Consider the following 20,258-nt stretch of genomic DNA (forward strand, 5'->3'; position numbering starts at 1 on the left):
GCCAGCTATGATAAATTGATAGTACAAGCAAATGAACTATAACCACACAATTTATAACATTTTTCGTTAGACGAAACCAAGCATATCTCAAGGATGCCAGAAGCGTTGCATCATCTTTCATAGGGGCTTTTATCTGAGTTCAGACATAAAGAAGAGATTTGCATGGGCCTCAAAGGGATTCGAAAACCATTAGTCGCCAATGAATCATCCTAATTGCTAAGTAAGAGATTTAGTACAATCTACGTTTCACAGAAAGTCCTTTTATTCGGCTCAGATTTGCAGCTGAATGGAATCTCACCACCGGTTGAACTTGCCAGATATCTTAGCAGCGTGTTGGTCACTGGGCCGATGCGTGAGGCCCTCTGACGCTCCGTGAGAGAGAGCAAAGGCTGGCTGATTGCGTTGTGCAAAGTGGAGGTGAGACCTCACATGATTGTGAGCTGAGGTAATTCCCCGCAGTCAGGCACAGACTCCACGCGCACTCAGTCAGAACTCCCAGCTGCCAATAGGACAGGTTAGCGCAACAGATCCAAAGGTCACAGACGTTTACAGCAGCTCGGCATGTGCAAGTGTCACATATCTGCCAAAACTGTCAGAGGGATCACAAATATTTCGCATAGTTAAAAGCGAAAAAGGGTCACACGGGGGACAAGGAAGTCGATTGGATTCAACCAACGGCTTTGTCACTTGCTGTGAAAATGCACTTGGGGAAATGCCATGCCACAGGCAAATGCTCCTCGAAAATGCTGGCGTTTGTTGTTGTTTGATGAAGAACATTACCCTTAGATCCTACTGCACCTGAATCTAATTTCAATTTCACACCACATAATCCAGCATTATTACATTAAATAAGAGAAAAATGACATAGTTATCGCTTGATCAGATGTAGCCCATGTTGAGGTCACTGAGTATAAATTTCAGTAATTGGGACGTTTTGGAGTGTTGGCGGTCATTTATTTTATTCTATGAAATGATCCATAGGCAAGAAAAAAAGTAGACAGCCTTTCTAACACTGGGAAAAAAAGTAATTTAAATTGGAACAACTTCAAAATGTATGGAAACAATGTTTGTTAGCATAACAAAGCAGGCAAGTTGTTGGCGGCGCAACCATTTGCAGAGTCGTTTTTACTTATTTCTTTAACTTGGGCAGCCACTACAAGGAACAATAGTGCTGTAAACTCAAGACGTATTTTCTTTTTTGATGTTGTAAAATGCGGGAACATATTGAATTCACCTGCCGAGCTTAACATTTTATTAAAGTTTGTTGCCTTGAAATTTTGACTGCATCTAACTTTTTTTCTTTTTTTTTGACAATGTAAATTTTCCCCTCTTTAGGAAGTCATAACAGTATCTGCGGCCAAAAGTTCCCGTGACCACTTAAGTATCCGTGGCATGCTAGCTGGTCAAAAAGTAGGATGTGGCAAGTCCTAGAGCCATTTGGACTTTTAACAGTCAACGCTTTACTACGACCACTTCATATATCAGGACGTTAAAAAAAAAAAAACCTTGACTTTTCATTTGCCCATTAAAGTCACCAGGGTGAAAGATGAGGAAGCAGGTGTGCCGTGAAGAAAATAAAACTCGTCCCCCACGCATGCATGCAAACACACACACACACACGCGCATCCCCCCACACACACACACATACACACACACACGCATACACACACACATTACTGAATACATTCCTCCAACCTTACATCACACCCTGACGTGATTGAGGGCAAGAGAATCAAGATCAAATGCTAGCAGGGAGAGAAGGGAGGAACAGATGGAGTGAGTGACCTTTGCTAAGAAGGAGCAGAACCACCACTTGCCTGCCCTCTGTACACAAAGTGGGCTCAATCTCAACCACTCAATTCAAGAGCAACTGTGTACTTTGCTTGCATACGTTGGCAATTTCCTTATGCAACTACTTTTCTTTGCATTACAGTCCAGTATTTTGATCATTTTGCTTCATAAAGAGCGCTTGTGCTTGTAAAATACCCACAGGAACTGAACTGTATTTTTTTTAACTGCAGCTAATAACCCTGTAATAACAGCACCCTCGGAGCTGGATGCTTTCCTTCTGTGGTTTTAATCACGGAGACAAAAAAAGGAGTGTAGTGTATACAAACAGGGCAGATGGTTGTCATAGCAACAGGTGGCACTCAGAGTTTAGGGTTCCGTGAGGTGAAATAAAACCGAGGATGCTTCCTGCCGTCATTGGCGAACACACACGCAAAAAAAAAAAAGAATTACGTACGCACAAAGCACGGGTTATGGGAACTCCAAAGTCACAAGGTGTGGGGGAATTCAAGGTTTTCAGGTATTGTTTGGGATGCTTGGGTGTTTTTGCAGACGTGCATTATGGGAGATTGACTTGTTAATTGCTTGGATACAAATAGCAGGGTCTCTGGAGTGCCTCCCCTCCCACCCCAAGACTGATGTTATGCAACCAGAGATATCCGCAAACCTCCACTGTTGCCGGAGGTTTCGGTTTTCAATGAAAAAACCTCCGGGCACGTGTGGATTGATAGGGCTAACCGCTGGCTAATATCCGCCTTTTGCAAAAACCCTGGGTACGTGTAGACAAATCTTCTGTGATGATCCAAAAGTGAGTCTGTGTGAACCATTCTGACTTTAGTGGCGATTATGTCGTAACAGCGCAGTTACTTTACATATTAGCATCCCCGCTGAGTTTCTCTGACCTTGGCTTGTAGCGGTGTGAGCTAACGAATTACAAATACTTTGCTTCTTTACTTGAGTAGACCTTTCAATTAGCGGTACTTGAATATATATATACAGTATTTTCCCCCTTACATTTGAAAACTGTAGTCGCGACTCCTTACTTTGTCAAAAAAGGGCTCGCTATGTTTTTCAACTTCTGCTGATGATGACCAGACATAATGAAAATGTAAATCAATGTAAAGTCAACTGGGGTTGAGATTTTGCATGACATCTTGGAGTCTTATAAGGTGGAAAAAATGGACGCCAGCGACATGGAGAACCTTGTGCCAGGGAGCACTAATGACAAAGACAATCAGAAAAATTAGCAAGATATTTCCATCCCAAGCCTAGGCCACTTGTTTGATGTTGTCAACCTCAAGAAATGATTAATGTTTTGTTTGTGGTCTCAGCCTCAAAGGTACCAACTGGCATTAAAAAAAAATCTCTGTATAATCTGAAAAACATGACCTTATTTAGCATTTTGTTAATCAGTAGTTTAGTTACTCAGATCACAATGTTAGCAAAGCTATGACAACATGTTTTGACAGCATAAAAGTCAAGCTAACGCTAGCTTGCTCCTGAAACGACAACATCCGACATGTTAACAATTTTTTTCCTTCTCCATATGAACACTCTGCAAGCTAATAAAACAGCCTTTTCTCTTCATATTGTGTGCTACACTTCCGCAGGTAAAAGCCACCTAACGTCATTCCCAGTCTTCCTTTGGATGAACAGCCCGTCCTTGTTGGGTGAGTAGAGGCTCACTTTCATGTGACATGACCGCTCTCCTCAAACGAGTCTGAGTAGTGTGCTGTAATTATATCAAGTATTAATATAATTATATGAATGCATTAAGATCCCAGTGAGCTGTTTTAAATTGTGAGAAAAGAAATACCTCATATGTTTTCCTCCAAATGAAACCTTTCTTGCCATGAAGGTCTCGTCTTGTTAAAATGAAATCTGTTGACATTGGTGGGATGGTTTGCAGCAATGCATTTGATGAATACTGTACGGTACATGCATTTCACTTCAGCCAGTGCTTCTCCAAGTGTTGTTAGTCAAGTGTATCACAGCTCCTTCTAGTGGCACATGAATGAATCATCACACAATTACAGTTACTTTTTTCAATACTTTTGCATTTAATCTTAAAAAAACCCGGATTGTTTTGAAACATTTATGTACATTTTTTATTTAACTATTTTGTGCAATACATTTTAATTGAAACATTAAACAAAGAGGAAATCAACCAAACATATTTTTTTCAAGAATATGTTCTATGCAGGCCCACGACACTGAAAAAAAGTGCTGTGTATCATTTACTCTTAATTCTTCAAGTGGTTGCACGAAATATAATCATCTGATATTTTATTTTGTGCAACCACCAGGTGAAATATAATTTAGTAAATTCAATCATTTTTTTCAGTGTAATTGAAACATGGCATTCTGATTACTATTGCTTTTGTGGAATATGAATGAAGCAGCAAAATCCACCACTTTTTAGCCATCTCAGCGGGCGGCCATTTTGGCACTTCTTCTGTCGACTGAAAATGACATCACAACTGCTCAGCTTCAGAAAACTGATGAGCCGTGATTGGTCGTTACCTGAGCCCTGAGCAACTGGATGTCATTTTCAGTCGACAGAAATGACAAAATGGCCACCCCCAGAGATGGCTGAAAACGGCTGGATTAACTCTTATTCCATAAAGGCAATTTTGATCAGAATGCCTTGTTTCAACCCGTGGGCCTGCATAGAACATATTCTTGAAAAAAACATGTTTGGGTTGATTTGCACTTTAAGCACAGTTCCCCCCCGCTCCCCATATGTACTTACAATAGTATCAAAATACACCATTGACCTGTTTGAGTCTTTCTGGTGTCAAGTTTGCAAACACGCCCCAGACAGAAGTTTACCCATCACAAATGAGACCAGATTGTTTTTCTTCATGGTGCCAGTCATGTAGCGTGAAGTCAAACGTCAATGAACAGAACATGACGCACAAGAAGTGAACCTCCTTCTTTCTCGGTGGGACTGTACATGCAATGTTTAGGCCTGAGGATCCCATTTGGGCCTCATTGCATGTTCCAACACACAATTGCTTTTATTATCCCATATCGGTTTTCCTCTCTTGGCCCGAGCCACAGGCTGCATACAGTTGCAATGTAACCAGGTCTGTTTTGGAACAGGTGATTACGAGAAAGAGAAGCCACAAGGGCTGCTGGGTCGTAGTAATATCAGTGTCGGGGTGTCGTGGGGTCATTGGGTTCAGACAGACTGTGACACGGCAGATCTTTGCTTCTACATCAACAGCAAGATGAGGATGATGTTTGTACATCATTGGGCTCAAGGGTGTCAATTTATTTTCTGTTGCAGGCCACATTGTAAACCATTTAAATTTGTAAAAAAAAATTGATGGGTAACTTCAAGTCATAAGTCAAGGAAAATACTTTATTTTTACAAGGGTTTTGTTAACCACCCCAAATGGCTGAGATTTATTTGCAACTTTGGTGTATATTTCAATAAGAAACATGATGTAGACACACATGATTTGCTTTGGGCCCCCTAAAATAATGCGGCTGGGTGGATGTGGCCCCTGGGTCTTGAGTTGACCCCTGTGGTTTAGCTCATCATTATATGATTTTTTTGAGATCCTGATGACGTTCAAAAGTATTAGCAGCCTTTTCTTCTCTTAAAGCAGCTCCACACGGATGAAGTGGGAGGAATGTAGGTGAAGGTAATCACAGCATCATGTACAGATGAAAACATGTAACTTAACCAACCAACCAGCAGAGGGGAGTGTATCATAAATTTAAGCCTGAAGTGGCCCGACCCTATTGAATGAAGCATACTTGTCTCAAGAATATTTAATGGGAAAGTCAAGAATTTTGTTTACAATGTGGTTTATGCGCCCTCTCTAGTCCAAACATTCTGATCCATATTGCATTTGTGGAATATAGATTAAGCAGAAAAATCCCCCTGAGGCCATTTTGCCTTGTACTGCTACTTGTTGTTGACTGAAAATGACATCACATGGGCTCAGGTCACGGCCGTCTTGGATCACTTGTTTTTCTGGGTTTGGTCATGTGATGATCAATATCAGCCGTGTCAACAACAATAATAGTCCCATTATAACAACATCAATGACGATGATAGTCTGTTCCCAACACCAACTTCTCCAGCCTCACCACTACCAATAGTCAGGGGACCCTGTAGGTACAGAGGGACCATAAGGACTCTTTGTGGGGATTAAAATGCCCACATCCTTCTTTATGGGCTTTAACCCCCAATTGTGAGTTGACGATAGATTAGGCAGGACATGGCTTTATGGGACGGTCAGCAATCTGTCACCTCTTCTGCCGGAGTTGCTTCCGTGTGACACGATAGTGGGCATCATGAGGATTACAAGGTCACGCCATCCTTCAGCCATTTGCCGTGCTGTCGAAGGGCCTGGACAGTGAACGCGTTTCCCTTTGGCTCAGAGACATTGTGGCGCAGGCTGCTCTCCAAGAATCAATCAATGAAAGTAAACACAAACACACCCGCACACCCGCACACACACACAAATCGGCGATGACATGGTCTGGGATCAGACAACTCCTGAGGGAACTGTCTGGCTTGTTAGCTGCTAAACAATACGCTGCTGATCAATAATGTTGCGAAACAATGAGCTGAAAGACTGCAGGTGCTCATGCAGGAATGTCAAGTGTCAGACGTGCTTGCAGTCGTGCCACGGTATCTTGACGAATGCACGTAGGCTTTGTCCAACATTGGGTGGGTTCTCCGAGCCAAAACGCACACAAAAACACAACAAAAACAGCACGGGGCGCGTGGTGACGAGACGGCCATGATGCCCGCTGGAGTGGTGTGGCCATCGATCGACACTGCTTGAGCTGCCGATGCCTTTGACACCACTCAAATCCATTCCCAACTTAAGCATCGATACATTCCATTTTTCAGTCATTTGAGGCATTGTATTTGCACCATCGCATCAGAAAGGAAAGCGGTGCCGGTGTCGAATAGCAGACGCGCACACCTGCCACACGATTACTGTGCATGCAGCAAACGGAAGTTAATACGTCACTTTCAAACTGACGGGTAGCGCCAAAACCTTTAAGTGGTGTCACCACAGACAATGCACATGTGAGAAACACCGCGGCTGTAATCAATGAGAGTCGATGATGTCATTGATTGGATCCTCAAATTACAACATAACAGCCGATCACAAAATGAACAAAACATGCAAAATATCGGCCGATCCGATACAGCCCAGCAGCTTTTCTAGTTGTGCGGTGTCCAAATGAAGTATTTACAGACGAAATAGTAACATTTTTGGGGGAGTTTTTCCCCTGCCCTCCTGGGGATATTTTGGAAAAAATGTTTGGGTTGACTTCCAATTTAACTGAAGATCAGCACTGTTTGTGTGCCTCATTCACTGACATCACTCCTTGCATGCCTTCATCTGTGTGATTTGGGTCTATGAGGTGCACAACACAAAATATAAAGAGCAGAGTGAAAGTTGGAATTCCCCTCGAGGGATTATAAACAATACAGTATAATAAATGCGTTCATTCATCCTCCCGCAAAACGCCCGTCCTCACTAAGGTCGCGGGCGTGCTGGAGCCTATCCCATCTGTCTTTGGGCAAGAAACGGGGTACACCCTGAACAGTTTGGCAGCCAGTTGAGGGTGAAATAAATCAAATGAAAATTAAAAGCGGGATGTGCATGTGAAAACGTAAACTCTTAGTTCCCTTGTTGACTGTGCTCTGTAACTGAGACAAACGCAGCTTTGGTCTTCATCAGGGCCGTCTCTATGGCAACATGCAACACAGCACGGGCCAACAATGCCAGCACTAAAAAAGAGGAGTGTTCGCGGCATGGACGCTGCTAGGTGAGTATTTACGGCCCCCCACTTGTGTCGCTTTATCTAATCATGTTTCATATGCTCGGAATTTCACGGGCAAAGTTGCATCCCTCCTGAGAATAGATTGCAGAAATAGATGCCAGATACTCTATGCGGAGCTCTTTGAGGATTTTATGTGAACATGACCAGCGAGGCCACTCGGCAGAGGGAGGCGCTCTTGTGTGCAGCCTTGAGAATTTTTGCCGTACCATGGAAAGTCCCGGCCCCCCCCATCAAGCAGCCTGCGGTGGAATCCAAGTTCAACCTAGTGCCCAGTTAACACGTAGTACACATCCTAAACAGAGTGAGGGCGATGACGCAGTGGCAAATGTGAGCAGTGCAGGTGGTGGACTCCGACCTCAGCAGAAGGCAAATTTGAAAAGGGCTCGATACATAAAAGGAAATGCGTGTATCACAATTTAAAACAGTTCTCAGTTGTCTTAACATATTTGTGCCGTTTTCCTCAAAATACTCCAAAGATCAAAAATTACAGAACACTTTACACATTGAATATTTTGTCTAGCTGAAATGATCCTGCTTGTCAAGCGAACCAACCACTGCCCTGCCCCATAAACAGCTGGGCTAATGGCAATTACGGATTTCATTACCATAATTATTAGAGACTCGAGGGCTTTGTTTTTACGTTGACGGTTCGGTTCATATTGGGTATCATGAGCGAGTAAAATTCAAACTGCTTTTCTTTTGTTTGAACGGGGACAGTAATGGCATTTCAAATGAACTGTCACCAGTGTGAACCTGTTCTTCTTAGGAGAGCACAAAATCAATAGTTTGACGTGTTAGACAATGGCGGATGCAGACAAGTGCAACAGTAACATTTTGAAATGTTTGAATTATTAGACTACCGACATACAAATCATGGCATTTGTTCTTTTTTTTGGCTTCATCTGTATTAAACTCATTTTATGACTTAGGTGACTGCATTTGGTTATTGTCATTTTCATGGCTTGTTTTGAACGGAAGTCAAGACAAAATTGTGACATTAGCAAGCCACATTAATAGACGTGGATGGCTGGGTCTGGACCGCAGGCCTTGTATTTGAACCATTTACTTATTCGTACATCTAGAAAACTGGTGTGACGTTTTTCTTATGGGTACATTGAGAACACTTTTACTCTAGAATCTGGCAAAATTTAGAATGGCTGGCTCACAGATACATTTTCAGAAATTGGCAGCAGACTAACAATTGACTTGGTGGTCGAATTTGACAACCGATGCCCAGAGATCCAACCATTTGGACACAGGCACTTAAAAAGTACATTTTGCAAAGCATTTCCTTTTTTAGCGCCAACGTCTGACAACTCCTTTATATATTGAGAATAAGTGGACAGTGAACTTATTCAGAATTTTGCGTGCTCATTCCATATGGACCAAAGTATTACATTAGATACTGAATCAGACCTGGCTATTTCACAGGACCACAATCATACTGTGCTCTTCATTCCCCCCCTCCAAAGGTGCATCCGTTTCTACTTGATCGCTCTTTACATCTGATTCAGAAAGCACCTTTGGTTTGAACACATCTACTTTTCATGTCAGGAAAAACACTACATGTGACTAACAGGTGTACCCTAACAAAATGATGTGCAAACACTGAACAATGCTGAATGTCAGATCAGTTTCCTATTTGGAATTTCCCTTTGAACTCTACATTACAGTAGAATATTTAGAGTTGTAACGCACCAGACTACACCAGAGAGATGTCTATGGGTGAAAAAGAAGCACTTGTGAAGTTGGTTATTGGCAGTGCCCTGAAGCAGAAATATCAAACAAGTGTACTAAGGAACAGCAGTTGAACAGAAACAATTTGACAGATGCAAAGAAAGAGTATAAAAAACATGACATGAACAAAACACAGAGAGAATCACTCATTAGCCAGAAGAACAAAAAGGCCAGGTTAAATGTTTCCAAATCATGCAGAGACGTGTGCCTCACGAGGTTTATGGACTGATGAGACAACGATTACTTTTTACGAAGTTGTTGGAAAGGCTTAACGGGCAAGTCTACCCAAACAAATTCTTTGCAATAATATGTTCTGTGTGCCCTCACTAGTCTAAATACGGCATTCTCATTAATATTGCATTTGTGGAATATGAGTTAAACAGTCAAATCCACCCGTTTTTAGCCATCTCAGGGGGCGGCCATTTTGTCATTTCTCTCGCCTGAAAATGACATCTGCATCTGGACCCGCAAAAATTCCCATCGACCAGAACTTCAACATTTTCACCACTAAAAATTGCACAAAAAAAAAAATCCCTATTCATTCTCAAAAACACATTCAACAAAATAGATTCACATCATCGCTTCCGTTTGAAATTCAAAACATGTCCCACATAAAATTCACATTGGTAATGATTATCAACATGCCCCAAAAATTCCAAGTCGCACAAAAAATCTCCCATTCCATTCCTATTTCACATCATTTAATATCGTTAGATGTCCCCCACCCAGGGCTTCATTTAAGACAATTATTGGATGGTGTCAGTACATCATGTTGAGAATGGGTTGTTTTGATAGCATAAAAGTCCAGGCAACGTTAGCTAGCACGTCAGTTGAAAAAATAAACAAATACATAAAAAACACGACATGAAGATGTTTTTTTTTCATTGTGCCAAATTTTCAAATTGAGTGTATAATTAACAGTAAGCGGATTTCAGTCCGTACAGACTTCTCCTTTTGCTAGTCTTTTTTTACACAAGCATCTGTACTTCACTAGATTAGAGAATGTTAGTACTCTTGCCACCTCTAGAAATAGCTAACCCCTAATTGTGATTCAGTTGACTAAGAGACGTATCTTACTATCTTTGACCTTTTTAGTGTACGGAAAATCATTCGAACTTGCTTGGATGAACAATAGCTGATCTGTAGTTCCATCCGGTAGCACAGTGTGATGTCTGCTTACTTCATTGGACTTATTTGGACTGTTTGGACAACAGGTCAAACTCGGAGCAAGGCTAATGTTGGACAACACTGGTGTTTCTGGTCGTGTATAAATAGTGCTCTTTTTCCAGAGCTCTGAGTGGTAGCTATTCTGTGAGTGAAACCAGATCCAGGGAGCCCTAACAAGTCGGCGAGCACCATGTGCCCCTCGTTCCATACTTTGATTTGGACCGGTCGACCTCGCCACCACTTCAGTGCCTCCAAACAACAAATGATTCTGGAAGCAGCACAAGTTTGACAAATGTTATTGCTTTTCATGGACCGAGAAACTCAGTTCTGCTTCAATTATCAAATTGAATGTAGGAATTTTCGTTTTGAAGAGCTTTTCTCACTGAGGCTGCAATTTGTTTGTGTGACACCCAAACATTGAATCGTCCAATTCACATTTTCACAGGTTAATAGAACCGTGAATTACTCCGGTCCAGGTTTTTCTTCTTGCAAAATATCTCCCTTTTATGCCGTAATTGTGACCTTTTTTGCTTTGTACAGATCATCTGTAGCCTGAAGTGCAACATTCTGACCATATGAGTCATTGATAAATCCAACACAAAACCTCTTAACCAGGCCGTAATCCGCCCTCCAAGCCGAGGAGCTCAAAGTACTGGAACAATCTGTGCCCCACTACCCCCAAACTGTCACTCAGCAGCAAGGTGCACTTTTCTCCACTGATTTCAGCACTTTAGACCTTATCTCTTAAGAGCATTTCTTTCAAAGGACATTAGTCTGTCTTCACGCGAGCCTCCTACCCGTCAACGGGGTGTAACATGGCCTAAAGGTCTGCTCAGTAGACCAGAGAATGAATACTCAACATTGTATTATTAGGAAGAGGCTGGGTGATGGTTCTCAAGAATCATAGGCAATATATTCAAAGTAATTATTTGATTATTGGTGTGTCACAAAGGAAATTAAAATCATACCTCGGGCTTTCATATCATCTTCCCAGCTATCGATATAACTGGCAGAGGTGGGCATTCCGTCAGATTGACGGATGCCCGTTTTGCTGACGATTGACGAATGACGGCACTGGGTTTTCATCCATCAATGCAATCGTCATTAACCCCATCCGTCAATAACGGTCCATCAGTGACGTCTTTTTGGGGTCTTAACTGACGGACCAGCGGATATCTGGCAGACTAATTGACGAATTTAAATGACGGACTGATTGACAGATTGACGGACTGACGATTTCAATTCAGTTGGTCACAAAAAATGACGGGCTAACGAATGACAGATGGTGACGGACGATGAATGACGGATCAGCAAAATGGAGGAAAAAAAATGCCCACCTCTGATAACTGGCCAGCGTTCACACGTTGGGCTCTTGTGAATCGACATATAAAGTGGCTAAATGAGCCTGTTTCAGCAGATTAGCAGCACCGGAAGGCGCCGGGCCGCTGCCATGCTAATAGATGCACTTAATTAGATCAAAACGTCACTTCTAGTCCTGTAGCAAATATCACCACCATATTGCTTGGTTTCAACTTCCAGCATTGTGGACTACTTTATTTAACTCTTATGATTACATTTTCGTTTGCTAGTTTCGGAGTAAATTTCTTTAAGTAAAAGAACAAAAATGCCAATCGGGCCACCTAAGGAGAAGGCTGTGCAAAGACAAATCAAGACCTATTGACTGACTGCAATCATTTCAAATAGAAGCTCAACCTGTGATCTCCGTCACGTCAACACAAGCAGTGATGGCAGAGCCAGTGGAAAAATGCAAACAACACCTTTGCAAAACTTTCCTGGGCGCATCCAACATGTGCCACCGTCAAGTCGGGACTGTTTTGCATGCGTTATCTTCGTGGTTTCGTGCAGAGTGAGCAGACGCTGCCAGTGCAATATCTCATCCCACCGTCATCAGCACTGTTAGTCCAAAGGTGCTGATTTAGTTTCCTATGCAGACATGAATTTGGACCTCACTGTCACTCACTAATCCCATCAAAGGACAAGCGTTTCTCAGCAGTTCCCGTCCGTGCGGTAGTCAAAGCCTTTCTAATCGACGCATTCCCAGCCACTGTGCGCACGCCCCTCCGGTCTTACCTCTCGTAGCTAAGCGACCAACCGCTAACTGTGCTGCGATGATGCTGCAGAGCAGCTGGCCGTGCCTTCAGCCTGACGCCGGGGATGACGTGTTTATGCTCCGTGTTGAATCCTTCCTGCCCGCCGGCCCGCCCGCTCTGCGAGTTGCTTCTCCGCTCTGTCCTCGGCTGTCCCCTTGTACATTCCAGGTGGTCTGGACGAGGACCGCTGCTGCTGCTGCTGCTGCTGTATGTGCAGTGCACGATGGTGTCTAAGGCTAAGTCTGTGTGAGCACGATGCTGTCTGGGCATGGGTGTGTGTGTGGGGGGGGGGGGGGGGGGGGAGAGGGAGAGGAGGACCTGCCATGCAGATATCAGCCAGTTAAATTTAAACCAGCCTGCCTTCTGACACCTTGAGCCATGGCGGCACCCCTCCTCCCCCCGCTGCACACACACACGCGCGCACACACACACTCGGGTGCTTGCGAGGCTACGACGCTACCATATGGCTCCTGATTGATGCCTCAGCACTCAGCGGCCCCTGAGGAGAAGGACGACCTGATGCTTGGGGTGGCAGGCATGGAGCAACATATAGAGGCACTTGTGCTTTTTTGTGAGGGCGGGGGGGGGGGGGGTGGGGTGTAAATGTGACGCAAAACCAAACCAGAACTACATTTTTCAGTTTGAACACTGTGGCGTATTGATCACAGAGGTGTCAAACATGTGGCCCCCGTGCCAAAACCAGCCTGCTAGCTGGTTCGATCCATCCTGCAGGAAGAGATTAAAAGTTGTTTTTTTTAAAATGCTGTAGGGACCCTGCGGTTATATCTTAGGTGTTCTATCATTCAATAATAGTTTTAACATTTATATTTCGAGAGGAATTATACACAAATAAAAACGTTTGGACTTCAAACTTGGGGTCAGCAATCCAGAGAGCAACGGTGACTGTCAGGAGCTACAGCTGTGTGGAGGTTTAATACTTGATAGGGTTCTCACATCTCACATCTGCTGCTGATAAACTGAGGGCCGTGTCATCGGGTGGTGGTGCGAGTCTGACGTTTGGGGACTTTTGGGGGTCCTCAAAGCAGGCGAAGAACTGGTTGAGAGCTTCTTGCAGGGAGGGGACTTTGGAGCATTAACTGTGCAGGTGTTGTCATTTGTGATGCACTAAATGCCGTTGCACGTGCTCCTAGTCAGTGGAGGTGGAGTCGCCCTGGATTTTCAAAGTGAGGATAAGTGCTGGTTGAGCAACAGCTTTTTTATTGTCAAAATGAATCGTTGCCATAACAACACCCCCATCCAAGTAGTGTTTGCTTTCACCCCGTCCCCGCAGACACCCGGCACGCCCGACCCCTCCAACTTACTCATCCAATCATCAATCACATTCAGACACCTTTCATGATTCACACACAGTTGGAACTTTGAAACTCGAGCAACAATTCACGTAGCACAACTGCGGTTCAGTGCAAAAAATCATTGCAAAAAGCATTCCCTCGTCTTGTGATTCAAAATAAAAAAAGAAATCGCAGCGCTGTATCAAGTAGTGAACCTGCAGTTGTCCGACGCGAATTGGTGTGAGACTTGGACAATTTCCGACTGTTTGCGAGGCCGTAAAGGTGTCTTATTGCCATTGGTTGAGCAAGGCTGGTGGCGAAGTGAGCGCACCCGACGGCAGGGTGCATACAGAATGTCTAAAACGGGGCGAGCGAGTTTGTTTTGTTTGTTGGTGGTCAACTGAAAAAATGTCAAGGATGTCATCAGTTAATTGACATGCGCTTGACTATGCAGTCACATGAGCACTGACTACAAACAAAAATCGAAAGGTGTTATTTGCTCTAATCTTATGTCTCTGGAGCTGAGGTCTGGTGCCATTAGAATCAACACTTTCAAATACGAACGCATGGTTCTCGCTGGGAAAGGCCGGACGTTGTCCGAGTCATTTATCCTCACTAGGGCTGTGGGCGTGCTGGGGCCTGTCCCAGCCGTCAATGGGAAAGACGCGGGGCACACGCTCAATTGGTTGCCAGCCAATCGCGGTTGGATTTTAATAGGAATCAATGAACATCTCAGACCTCCTCGTCTCCCAGAGAGTGAAAAGTCTGAGCTCGTCTCCATCCCTTTATGAGCTTCCCAGTCAATACGGCGATACTGAGATACTACAACACGAGCTCCAATAGTTTGTTAGCCAATCAGATCTGCCAGAGCACCATCGCACGGCCCTTTTCACTCTTCCTCTCTCCTGCGGCATCGTGGGAGCATGGAGTTTAAAAGCAGAAGTATTTACGACTCAGTGCTCGCCTTTCAAGTTCCTGGAGTGCTTCGAAACATGCGCGACTGGCATTGTGACACCGGCAGTTTAAAGATAGTTGGCTTTCCGTTCGGCGAGCTGTCCACCTGCCTTGTACAGTGGAAATCACCGTTTCTGCTGCCAGAACTAAAAGCTCATGTTTCGAAGGATGGATGGATAGATGGATGGATAGATGGATGGATGGATAGATGGATAGATGGATAGATGGATAGATGGATAGATAGATAGATAGATAGATAGATAGATAGATAGATTTTAAATGCAAAAATACAGTCAACGTTGCAATTGCAGTGCAGTGAAAGTCTGGAATAAGTACATGAGGATCTGTGTGCAAGTTGTTGACAGCACAGTACAAATTTGAGGGAATGAATATGATAGTCGCAGTTCCCTCCCAGGGTGGAGTTTAAAAGTCGCGTGGGGTGAGATATTTTCTCAATCTGTCAGTGGAGAAGGGCAATGACAGCGGCCTGCCACTGAAGCTGCTTTTCTGCCTAGAGCAGTGAGTAGATGTGCAGTGGATCTTTCTTGAAACTCACAAGATCAAACAATCGTCCTCCATAAGGTCATGGATGGGGAATGTCTTGCTTTTCCAAATGTGTTTCCTTTATCGTTCACGCTCACTTGTTTCCATTCATCTGATGTCGCTTTCTTGCATCTTGCTGTGCAGGTGCCAAATGCTGGGCCACGTTTGAAAGCAGTCAGCTTACTTAACACTCGGCGGGGCCATCAGATGTGCGTACAAATGTCCTTTGACAGAAAGTGATGTGATATGCAAATGTCACAGCGTTTGTCATATTTTCATTTTATTTTGATTGTCTTTTATCTTTGTCTCATCGGTGGCTAAAATTAATTGATTTACACTGAGATGAAAATGTTGCATGACAGGGTATTCTGCAGTGGGGAAAAGTGAATGAAGTGAAACGAAAGGTGCTCCTCAGAACGCATCACCAAATTGCACAGCTCTTTTGCCCCCTGGTGAACAGCAGCCAGTATTGCATCCCCAGGTGCAACCAATTGAGTATTTAAAGGGGCAGAAGGAGAAGAGGAAAACCTTTAGCAGGGGCTCCTGAGCACTTTGTAAGCGTGTACATCCCTCATGGCTGAAAATGATTTGAAGATGCTGAGAGGGAGCTTGCACTTCATCCCAACCGGCCGACAACTGCCTAGGACGCCGCCTTTGTCTGTGGTGAAGAAACGCTTGGACTTTGTCAATGAAGATCTCAAAAGTCACACCGTGGCATTCCATCAGGACACTGAGGTTGGCGCATTCACACAGACAGTCTGTTGTCTGACTTTATTGCCTTGTTTGCAGTCCAAGTGGTGACCTCATGACCTGTGACTGTGATCCAAAGGGGGACTGCGGCCAGCATCCTGACCCGGACGTGATTAAGTCCAACTTGGGCACAAAACTGGGTTTGTGTTTTTCATTGATGCTTCCAAACGATGTTACCCAATTTTTTCAACCACCAAACACAAATGTGCCCAGAAGTACCCTGTAATGTGGGTTAGTCCCGATTTTGAGGACACACGCAGAACCGTTAAAGGAACAAGTGGGATATACACAAAATATGGAAACATTTGCATTGCATTTATTCCATTCTTTTGTTTGTAGTTGTGACACCACAGCACGCCAGAGGGTCAGATTCTAAAATGTGTGTGCTTTCTTGTAAGGTTTGTCAGGTTACTCTGATCCCTTGGCGGGTGACCTGGACCTCATGAGGAAGATGCAAGCGGAGAAACAAGCAAAGCAGCTACAGGTTGGCTCTCAATTGGGAAGTGGTCCGTCCACGCACGTGCACAAGTTGCAGAGCCAATTCATGTGCATGCTCTTCAGGAAGAGCTGGAGGTGTTGCGAAACTTTCTTCAAAAGGAGCTGCTCTTGGTTCCCATACTGGCCTCCAGCGAGAACATGCAAGACGATCTAGGGAAGGTGAGTTGAGAGCGCTTGTTAACTTTACATTTCACGCAGACTGGTCTGCATAAGTTCACGTTTGTTTTTGTAACCCCAAGAGCTTGTTTGATTTTACTACAGCTTATTCATGACTATTTTTTTAAGATTGTTGATGTTGTTCCTCGCTTCCAGACATCATCAGCTCTTGGTATAAATGTGTCCATTATTAAGTTCAGTTTTCATCATTTCATGGGTTTGAATTGACCACCACTAGCCACAAAAGAGCCAAAATGTGATGTGGTAGTCAACCCAAACATATTTTTTCAAGAATATGTTCTCTGCAAGCCCACTAGTTGAAACAAGGCATTCTGAATATTGCGTTTGTGAAATAAGAGTTAATCCACCCGCTTTTAGCCATCTCTGGGGGCGCCCATTTTGTCACTTGTCCACTGTCCACTGAAAATGACATCATCACAGTTGCTCAGGGCTCAGGTAAGGACCAATCACGGCTCACCTGTTTTCTGAAGCTGACCACGATTGGTCATTATCTGATCCCTGAGCAACTTTGATGTCATCTTCAGTCGACAGAAGTGACAAAATGGCCGACCCCTGAGCTAGCTAAAAGCGGGTGGATTTTGCTGCATGACTCATTACACAAACACAATATGAATCAGAATGCCTTGCCTCGACTAGTGGGCCTGCACAGAACATATTCAGGAAAAAACGTTTGGGTTGACTCCCTCTTTAAAGACCTCAACTTGGAAATGATAAAATCAGACAAAAAATGCTTACAAGAGGAAGTGTTCAAAGATTAAGAGAAAGTTAAGATCACCTGTAATGCATCTCACCTTCATCCTGAAATGTCCCTGAACGTTGACTGTCCTCAAGTTTATGCGAGTGGGCTTTGGTGGTGGGAGTGGCCAGACTGGACTCAACCACTTGCACTCTGGCGTACGGGGGTGAAGCAGCGTAAAAAGTAACCATAGGCATTCCTTTTATTCAGACCCACACCAAAATGTAGCGGGTCCTTTCTCGGTTGGGATTTTTTTGTATAATCACAACCAACAAACAGCTGTCAAAACCATTCCTTGGTGCTTTGCGGTTATTTTGCATTGACCCGTCTGTGTGAAAAAGGGGGAAACTGCTTCAAAAATGTCTTCTGCCTTTCAGCTTTTATCCTACTCTGAGCTGGTGGCGCACCACAAGCAGGTGCTTGGAATGATGATGTCATCAGTCCAAGAGTTGGAGCTGAAGGCCGGGTCGGTGCTGGCCATGGTGACCATGGAAGTTGTGGACGGGGCACTGGGCAAGAAGAAGAAGCAGCAGCAGCAGCAGCAGGCACTCGCTCGTATGGAGAAGGACACCACTCGGTATGTTTGCAACTCATTGCATGTTGCAGTTTGTGCGTGTGTGTCTTATGTCATTGTTTCCTGAAAATCTCATAAGTTGCATTATAAACATAATGTGCGTCTCAGGGAAAAGGAGGTCTCAGAGAGAGAACAGTTGGTGAAGCACGTTGTTGGTTGCCAGGTGAGCAACAAAACCACAGGAAGTCAGCTATCTGAATTGTAACTCTTCTCCTGGTTTTTAGATGGGTCTTCAGCAGCTAATGAGAGAAGTGTCACAAGTCAAATCTAAACTAGGGGTAAGAATCCATCTTGGCTTCAACCCGCGGATTTAATTTTAGCTAACGTACATACTCGCTATACCACTCTTCAAATAGATGGACAAAAGTGAGGTTGTTGTTCCGCCTGTAGCGCCAAAGACAGATCTGCCCAGGGGCAGGAAACCGGCAGGCAAGGACGCAAATAAGAGCACAGAGAAACCCCCAAAATCCTCCTCAAAGTCTACGGTAGAGAGGACTCCCAAAGCAGCCGCAGGACAGCAGAAAGTGGCAGATGAGTCGAAACCTGCTCGAGGCACCCGAGAAAGACCGAAGGCCGTCACAAACACAAAAGCCGCAGCCTTGCAGGCGGAACGTGTCGGAAGCGGTTACGCTAAGCATGCTGGGCCAGCAAGAAGGCCAGTTCAGCAGCAGCAGGAACAACCAAATTTTGCCCTTCGACGCTCCAAGCGCATTGCCAACAAGAAGTGATGGCGCACAGCCCCTGAATATGTTTTTACTTCAACTTTTTTGATTTTATTTTTTGCATATAAATAAAGATGTGCTGTAATTTCAGTGTGATGCTTTAAAGAGCCACGACTAATCTTACGGCCTAGATAGACCAACCTGACGTCGGCCAACTGTGACGCTTACCCCGACTGTCAGTACATCGCGCTGGAAAAGTCCACCGCAACGACAGCCTGCGGCGCATACCATTACCTAGATCTGTCCCAATGACATATTTGTCATTTCACAGAGGCTTTGAAAGTCTGTTACTGAATGAATGAAGTACCTTCTGCGCATGCGTGAGATGTAATACCCCTCCATACCATCGGCAGCGCGAGTTACTATTGCTCATGGTTAGAAAAAGCCAACCGGAAATAAAATTATAAAGCCGTAAATACGTTCCGCTATATTTTTTGCTCACAAACTCCCACGCGAAGGAAACCCGCACACTCTTGACACTTCCCACCAATCACAGCTCACCTGTTTTCTGAAGCTGAGCCATGATTGGTCCTTACCTGAGCAACTGTGATGTCATTTTCAGTTGACAGCAAAATGGCCGCCCCCTGAGATGACCAAAAACGGGTGGATGTTACTGCTTAACTCATGTATCACAAACTCAATATTAATCAGAATGCCGTGTTTCAACTAGTGGGCGCTGCATAGAACATTTTCTTGTCAAGAAATGAGAGTGATTTTCTTGTAAAGAAAATGTTGGGGTTGACTTTAATAAAATAAAGGGTTCCGTAGCATCTAATGTTTAGAATGATGACATTTTCCTTGATCTCATCAGGACTTGGACCTGGTTGACTTGGATGTGACTTGAACTTGGTCCAGGTGGACTTGACTACAGTCCTGATGCAAGCGTGTAGAGTGTTGCTGAAATGCACGAGTTGATCTTTGAAACCTCGTCTGAAACAGCCACACTCATTTGTTCTCCTGTCTTACAATTACATCGCTTCGGTGGCCTGGGCAGTCCAAAAAAATAATGATCCGGTGCAAAATATATCAAGTGTGGAAATGTGGTTTCCGTATAAGAACGCCCTTGGTTGCAGTTTTTCTCTTGCGAGTTGCTATGTGTGTGAGGATCAATCGGCAGGTGTACGGGTGGGAACGGCCGACTGTCATTTGTCGGCGATTAGTCCAGTTGAGTCACATTTACGCTCAGGCGGGCCTTTACGCTTTCGGTAACCGGAGTCTGTCGAGCCGATGTTTAACCTTGAGCTCGTACTGCATTTCTTTTCTTTCTGTAAGCCGCACGTCCCGCAATGCTGACATGAGTGCGATGTATGCTCAGCAGCCAGGCCGCTTCATGGTCTTGGTTGGATCTATGTCCTGCTATTAAGAGTAATGATCTTTCAACAGTTC

General features: G+C 44.2%; 2 protein-coding genes across 8 annotated transcripts in view; one reads left to right on the plus strand and one right to left on the minus strand.

Annotated features, from left to right (window-relative positions):
* The window catches only part of filip1l (filamin A interacting protein 1-like), a 35,429-nt gene extending 22,515 nt beyond the window's left edge, over nt 1-12,914 (minus strand). The window contains exon 1 of one of the 3 annotated variants that reach the window (XM_086040433.1): nt 12,607-12,914. Coding sequence is in view for 1 of the 3 variants with exons in the window: in XM_086040424.1 (XP_085896550.1) it covers nt 12,294-12,318 (25 nt within the window). In the remaining 2 variants the exon portion in view is untranslated. Of the gene's footprint in view, nt 1-3,604; nt 3,777-12,293; nt 12,557-12,606 lie in introns of those variants that run through there. The other 2 variants (XM_086040424.1, XM_086040441.1) reach the window with 2 other exon arrangements.
* LOC147154066 (uncharacterized) lies at nt 2,454-18,957 on the plus strand. Of its 5 annotated transcripts, none has more exons than XM_086040518.1 (10): nt 2,454-2,561; nt 3,399-3,458; nt 7,509-7,596; nt 16,205-16,305; nt 16,564-16,649; nt 16,727-16,822; nt 17,954-18,153; nt 18,259-18,313; nt 18,375-18,428; nt 18,507-18,957. In XM_086040518.1, exons 2-10 carry the CDS (start codon nt 3,437-3,439, stop codon nt 18,876-18,878), a joined length of 1,074 nt encoding a protein of 357 aa, XP_085896644.1. In that variant the 5' UTR covers nt 2,454-2,561; nt 3,399-3,436; the 3' UTR covers nt 18,879-18,957. The 5 variants fall into 5 exon arrangements, with proteins under 5 accessions (XP_085896644.1, XP_085896637.1, XP_085896654.1 ...); XM_086040511.1 differs by having other exon boundaries at nt 2,462-2,596; XM_086040528.1 differs by lacking the exon at nt 7,509-7,596 and having other exon boundaries at nt 2,502-2,596.
* Nucleotides 18,958-20,258: the final 1,301 nt, after the last annotated feature.

Source organism: Filicampus tigris, chromosome 1, assembly GCF_054856515.1.
Source record: "Filicampus tigris isolate MCC_2025a chromosome 1, RoL_Ftig_1.0, whole genome shotgun sequence".
In the NCBI taxonomy this organism is placed as follows: Eukaryota; Metazoa; Chordata; class Actinopteri; order Syngnathiformes; family Syngnathidae; genus Filicampus; species Filicampus tigris.

What these genes read in the sequence shown, in the direction of transcription:
- LOC147154066 (XM_086040503.1), top strand. Translation starts at nt 15,989, where the DNA reads ATGGCTGAAAATGATTTGAAGATGCTGAGAGGGAGCTTGCACTTCATC. An exon ending in CAACTTGGGCACAAAACTGG is followed by an intron (nt 16,306 to 16,563) that starts GTTTGTGTTTTT and finishes CTTTCTTGTAAG; the next exon opens with GTTTGTCAGGTTACTCTGAT. An exon ending in AAGTCAAATCTAAACTAGGG is followed by an intron (nt 18,429 to 18,506) that starts GTAAGAATCCAT and finishes CTCTTCAAATAG; the next exon opens with ATGGACAAAAGTGAGGTTGT.